General features: G+C 45.4%; 1 protein-coding gene across 1 annotated transcript in view; it reads right to left on the reverse strand.

Annotated features, from left to right (window-relative positions):
• Positions 1–350: 350 nt before the first annotated feature.
• The window catches only part of LOC106729703 (TRPM8 channel-associated factor 2), a 31,838-nt gene continuing 25,155 nt past the window's right edge, over positions 351–7,033 (reverse strand). Inside the window, 2 exon segments of the mRNA XM_032484368.1 lie at positions 351–668; positions 670–989. Of these exon segments, the coding sequence (XP_032340259.1) occupies positions 351–668; positions 670–978 (627 nt within the window). The 5' untranslated portion in view covers positions 979–989.

Here is a 7,033-nt window from a genome sequence, read left to right on the forward strand (position 1 = left end):
GCTAGCGGTAGACAGTAAGCAGAACAGACGTGATTCTTGTCTCTATAACCCTTGTAGATGTTCTCTCCGCTTACCAGCACTCTCTAACTATTCAAAATTTGGAGACACGATAGTAAATAAAACAAAACAAAAAATCCTGCCCTCGAGGTGTATAATGCTCAGTCCATAGGAGAGAACAAAGAAGATATTGTCCTTTATTTGTCAGGGGCCATTGTTATAACTACATTAGTAATTTGTAGTGATTCCATTTCATACTGACAGGTTTCTCCTCTGCTAGACTGGAAGAGCCTTAAAAATAGGGAACAGACCGCTATTTAACGTAGATCCTGTTCCCCACAGGGACACGTTACTCACCCGACGTGGAGAGGGTCCTTGGGCACCTTCTTAGAAACCTTGAGTTGGCCTCTGTCCCCAAAGATGTCCATGAAGTACACTCCGACCACACTGGTCACCTGGTTCCCTGGGACCTTGGACAGCACCTTGTCACTGCTGTGCTGACTGGCCCAGTACAAGGCCTGGCCCCCGATGAGCAAGCCCCCTCCACGTTTCACAAACTGGATCAGCTCTGCAGTCATGGTGTCATCGTAGGCATCGATGCAGTAAACCCCCAGGGGTTCTCCCGGTTCTGGCTGAACCTGGGCCTCAACCCCAGAGCCCTGCAGGATGCTGGGCTAGTGATGCCAGGGATGGGTGCACTCCAACGGGAGCCCCACGTGAGGGACAGAGCCAGCCCACTGCATTGAGAAGAAATGGGGCCAAGCCAGCCTCCAGCAGGTAGCCCTCGTGGGACACAACCACAAGGCGGCCTTGACCATAGGAGGAGGCGGCAATGAGGACCTGGCCCTGGTCATTCACCATGACTGGGAAGGCGGCCTCTCCAGTCAGAAGGAGTTCACTGGGGATGGGGTCTTTGGGGACATCCCAGCTTGTCACTCCAGACATGAGGGCCTCAAAGGCAGCAGCGGGAGTTGTCGCCATGGTTCAATCAGCTGCAGCAGAAGAGAGCAAAGACTCCAGTATAGGGAATGAATGAACAAAAAATAAATGGATAGTACCAGCTGTGCAAGTGTTAACAGTGAAAAAGATGAGTAAAAGTTTAGTAATTTCAGTATTATTATGAAAAATAAATAAATGGAGAAAGGCAACAGTTGCCTGCTCTCCCATGGTGACCTGCCCCACAGTAACTGCAGCCAGGCTCACGTCGTGTGTGTGGCTGCCTCTCCATTGGTTCCCCAGGCTCTAGAACTCTTCATACAGATGATTTCTAAGGGGCCTCTCCCTCTTGATTTATTTTCATTACTCAGACGTTACCTACAGGAAGACATTGTCTGTCCCTTCCTCCCGTTCCCCAACCTAGGTTTTCTTCCTGGCTCTGTCCTCTGCCAGCTCAGCTGTCCTCTCTTCTAGCGTCATTTTGCCCATTTCCAGTTATCCTTCATTTGTGGCTGCTACAAATGATACCCATAGTTTATCCATATCCTGAACTTCTCCAGTGAACATAAATTCTTCATTTTAATCAGCATATGGAGCACTTGCACTAATCCTGCTCCAACTTTGTATGTAGAAAATTGAACTCATTTCTGTCCTTCTCAACTAGTTACTCTTCGATCCAATACTTCAGCTCACCTTTCTCATTTGCGTAAGGAAGATCATACCAGCCTTGAGGATTTTGAAGTGAGGGATCGATAGCATTATTACATGGCGAGTCTTTGCTAAGAGCCTGGCAAGTTACACCATCAAAAGCAAATTCCTGTGCTTTCAGCACTTTTTTTGGTTTCTCCAAATGATAGGAAACAGCACAGCCTTCGAATCATGATCAGCCTTTTCCTCTCTCCTCTTTGAACGTCCAAGTTGATCATCAAGCTTTGTCAAGAATCTGTCTCTTTCATTCCTGTCGCCACTAACCTGCTTCAGGTTCTTAGTACTTCGTGCTTGGACTGACCTGACCTGGAATCCTCAGTTCTCATAAATCCCCCTCAGAGCTGCACCACAGGTAAACCACGAGTGCCTCTTTCAGCCTGGGAGTGGAGGTCTTGGGGTCCCCCCCATCATGGTCTTTCAGCTTTATCTTCTGCCATTTCCAGAGCAGAGACTCTGTCCACTTGGGAAATGTGAACATGGCCTGTGATGCTAGCCTCTTTGTTCTGTAGGACGCCATTTCCTCCTTCCCTCCCCTTCTCTTTTGCCAACATTCATTACAAGAATTTTAAATGACTCGAAGAAGGCTGGTGAAAAGTTTCTGTATTTATTCTGAGAATAGAACCTTTTTATAGAAGGCCCTGGCGAGGTGGGTGAAGACTCATGAAACATGGTTTCGGTGCATTTTGCAGCTTGGATGTGAGCAGCAGGCATTTGGTTGAGAGGCATGGTCTGCTGACTTCTCAGCCCGACAAAACACTACCTTCCCCCCTGGCTTTTTCCAATCACCGAGGCTGGTGAAGAGGGGGAGAAATTGTTTATCATTTTGAGAAGCCAGGAGGCTTGGCATAATATTTCCATTTTAGCACTAGCCCAGACTCTGTGGGCTATTGCAGGTGACTGGTTTTCAAAGTTAAAGATCTGGTCTCCTCTTTGCAAATTTAAGGAAAGGCAGGAGTTTTCTGTAGGATCATTGAGTCCCTGCAACCAAAAAGTTAGCTAACATCCTGCCCAGTAGGTGTGTCCTTCGATCCATCATCAGTGTGGTGGCAGAGGCATATGCAAAGGTCTTTTTATTTGGATGAAGCAATCAGTTGCTTTGCTTAATGAATCCTGGGAGAGTACTTTTCAGCCTCAGAAAAAAATATTTCAGAGACAATAGTTAAATGTTTAGAGAAAGATAAAAATTAATCTCCTGCTTTGCTTGAGAAGAAGCTGAGGAGGTAAGCTTGGTTGGAGAAAGTCTTGGAAAAAGAGATAGGTGTATGATATAAGAGCCATTGTGGTTTCATCAGAGGCTTTAGAGATAGTTGACATCTGATTCCCTTTCATCTCAGAAAATCAGGATCCATGAAGAGAGAAAGAAACGTGCTAGATCACCAGTCTGATGACAGGTCCCGGGTGGGCATGGGGACAGCCACGCGGGGGCAGACGTCCTCCACTCAGTACACTAGCCTGAACACCTGTGACTGGGGCAGTGGAGCTGCAGGTAGAGGAACAGCACATATTCCTGTTCAGAAGTAACTTATGATGTGGCTGCCTTAAAGCCAAGAAAAAGTTTTCATTACAAAACCAAAAAATGAAATTTTCTACATATAGCCCCTGGATATTTTCTGAAAGTTTAAACTTCCCAGTGGGTGGGGAGGGAAGGACTTGAGAGCCTTTAGGAGAGGGTGTGGAGGTGGAAGCAGTGAGAATGACATAGGAGATGAACTGACGCTGAGAAGGTGAAGGCGTTCTGTGGGCCCCGTGGGGATGGGTGACTGTAGCCAGACTCTGTAAAGTGTCCCCAGGGAGGTGGGAGTCTAAGGGGTGAGGGAGGAAGAATTTGGGTGCTATGTCTAGAGAAAGTGGACTCAGTCTCTGTAAAGATGTCCTACCTTAATTAAGTAGCAGAACCACTGCTGAGACCATGGAGAGTGGGCATCTCGGCTGTAGCCATTGTGGACCAGGGACCAGAGGGAGACTTCCTGAACGTTTTTTGCTTAAGTACTGAGCTGAGATTGAAAATTCCCCAGTGCTTAACAGACAATGAATTTCCTACTAATCCAAGAGGACGTAGGCTCAGAGTCAAGTCTAATTTGATTGAAAGAAGATACAGTATCTGACATTTCTCCTTTCGCGATTGTAAAGGTCATGAGAACAAGAACAGATTGTGACCTGCCACCACGTGTGTGACACTCTGAACCCGATAAGGAACGCTACACCCACGACACTGACTGGATGGTAGCTCTCCCCTCACACATTCCATATGTAATTGGAAACCACACCATATACTGAACTGTAAAAGAAGAGCAAACAAAATTCTGATTTTTTTTTTTTGGTGAAAACTTCAATTTTTTTTTTCAAAAACAAATGTGAAAATTCTTTTGAAAATGACTTTTGTTTTGACGCCTCTTCTTTGCTGCTGCCCCAGCCCACCCGTTGGATCCAGCAGGTCTGGGGACAGAGCATCCTCTTTCACCTCCCCAGGTTGCAGTTTTCTCACCTACCGTGTAACAGGACGAGGTCCCTAAATTCCTCTCAGCCCTGATGCTCTGCCTATGGCAGCCAAACAGACAAAATCCAGACTCTTGTCTGATACGACCTAACAAGGATAACTGTGGGAAAAAACAAAAGAAAGAGAACCAAAGAAAATCAGAAACAGAAAGCAGATCAACAGGAAAGAAACTTCTCTCGTGCACTTTGGGCACCTGGAGGCTCCAACTGAAACACTTGCATTTATGTCTTTCTTTGATCCAAGGACCCATTAGCTCACATCCTGTCAGTGTTATGTTTAAGCCCTAAGCACAGAAACCCCAGTTCCATCACACAAAGAGAGAACTTCAGAGAAACCTTCCTCCCTCCGTGCCCTGCACAGCGGGGACATTCACGCTCCAGAAGCAGTCGGAGAAGCCCATCTGATTGTGACTGTAGCTCAGGTCTGGTGTGAGAGGCGTCCGCCATGTAGGAGGGACGGCGGGATGGTCTGGAGGTGCTGCACAAAGGGAAGAGGATGTGATGATCTTTGGGAATATCCTTCTTCCTGCTCCCTCTTGGGACAGTGGTGCTTGGCTGGGAGACCTCCCAGAACACCTGAACGACACCCAGTGGTGCTCCTTGCGGGTCTCCGGGTCACTTCTCTCTGCATCTGGGTCTGTTACTGGGACTGAGATGATTCAGACTCTGAGGTTGTCTCAGCCTCCAAGTGTGTTCTCCAGATGCCACCATCATGGATATCACCATCATCATGATGGTATTTCCCTGCGGTGAGCAAAGGAGCCTCTGCAAAGCTTCTGTCACCTTTGGTGAGAAACATGGACCAAAAAAATGACAGGAAATGGTGGCTGGCTGAGGAAAGGCCTTTAACAAAATGAGCAAAAGCAATGAGGTTGGTGACTGCTCTGGGCACGTCCTGTCTCAGTGTCCTTGGAGGAGGCTCATCCTTTGGGTTTCATCTTTGCTCTTTAATCCTCGTCTAGGAAATTGAAATACTGCTCCTGACCAGACAGGGCAAGACTGAACATTCTGAGCTGGACGACTGCCCTCTGATAACAGTCCAAAGCGATGCATCCTGGTGCAGGGCATGGCCAGCTGCTGCACTGGGGATGCCTCACAAGCCACCTGGGGTCGGTGCTGATGGTTTACAAAGAACCATGGCACTGAAAGTCACTTCACCAAGAGCTAAAGTTTGAAAATCCATACACTGGAAGCTAGGGTTCCTAGTGATTAATTTGCTGGATTTATTTGTTCCTTTTAGCATTTATAAAAGGTGCAGCACTTTGTGTTAAATGGGTGTGGGTTTTGTTTTGGTTTTTGTTTTTGTTTTTGTTTTTTTTGTTTTTTTAGAGGTTGTTTGGTAACACTTTGAGACATAATTCATGTACCATGCAATTCACCCATTTAAAATGTATATAATTCAGTGGTTTTTAGTATGTTCCTAGAGTAGTACAATCATTACCACAATCAATTTTGAACATTTTCATTACCTAAATGGGGGTGGGTTTTGATGGATTATGAAGATATTTGTCTAGTTTAAGTTTCAGCTAATTTTTAATTTATGACAGACTTTGAAAGACTTTTCAATTGTTCTTTTCACCAAAGCCTTGCTACTGTAGCTGAAAAGAGGTGGGACAGAGAGAATGAACTGTCTGCTTGAGAAAAGATAGAGTAAAAAGTGACCACTGAAAAATGTATGTATCTTAAAAGTTAACGTAAGAGAAGAAAAAAGACTGAAAATAAATTGAACTAAAATCATATTAAGTTAGAAAATGATAGTAAAATAACACCTCCCCTCCAAAGCAGAAGAAATGAAATAATGAAACTAAGAGGAAGTTTTATTTAAATAGAAAGAAAATGGAAAAAATTCCACGAGAATAATTTCACTGTTGCAGCTGATGGTCAGGAGCTGTAAGGTTTTCTGTATGGCCACAAGGGGGAGACAAAGAGCAACATAGGTGACCCTGGAATCCATGTCTATTTATTCAAGATAAAAATCACTTTAATTCCCTTTAGCAGTGCTTGTTATTTAATTTCAACAATATTTTCCAGACGTATGAGGTTCTGTGGTTCCATTTAGTGTGACCAACTGCCAGTGCGTTAATGTTTTGAAATGAATTGCCCATTCCTCTAATAAGTCAGTGGCTATATTGGGCTCAGGGGACAAAATAGAGCCACAGTCCTTTTACCTCCTTTAAAACTTTGAAGCAGCCACTACTGCTTCCCTAAAGTACCACTGGGTGATTTATGTCCTTCGAAATTTATACAATTTGCTAGGACTTTGGGTATTTCAGATACTGAGCTAATAACCTACAGGAATGTATGCTTCCCGTTGACCCTGCTCTCAGACGTGAGGATGGAAGTTTGCATGTCCTTAAGAATGAGCGAAGAACACTTGGATACAAGCCCTGCGTTGAAGACAAGCTTCCTCTAGGACTCCACCAAGTTGTCATTTGAAGCATGGGAGCTTCAAAATCCTCCAGACTAAGGAGGTGGAGTCTTAGGTATTGAGGGATACGTGCCTTAGATGAATGACCCTGGTGGTTAAATATTCCTGCAGGAACTAGAAAGAGCCTGTTTGGGTCTTAGCAGTTTTCACTGGGCCATTCTGTGACTCAGCAGTCATACACACAGCTCCCTGCAAGCAGAGGTCCAGGCCGTAGCAGACCCAGTAACAGAACACAGTGTAGTGTTGGCTCAAAGTCTGAGACCAGAGGTCAACTTCTGGAGCTGGACATGTGGCCTCACCGCTTGCTAGCTCTGTGTCTGCCTCTCTGAACAACAGAGATAGTAATAGTTACTGTTCTGTAGGACTGTTGTGGGCATAAATGAAAAGCATTCACAAGACTTCCTGGCAAGCAGCATTTAATGATGATTCACCAGATCTGCACTGGCATCCATGGGAGCAAGTGTGCTC

This window comes from Camelus ferus, chromosome 7 (assembly GCF_009834535.1).
Source record: "Camelus ferus isolate YT-003-E chromosome 7, BCGSAC_Cfer_1.0, whole genome shotgun sequence".
Taxonomy (NCBI): Eukaryota; Metazoa; Chordata; class Mammalia; order Artiodactyla; family Camelidae; genus Camelus; species Camelus ferus.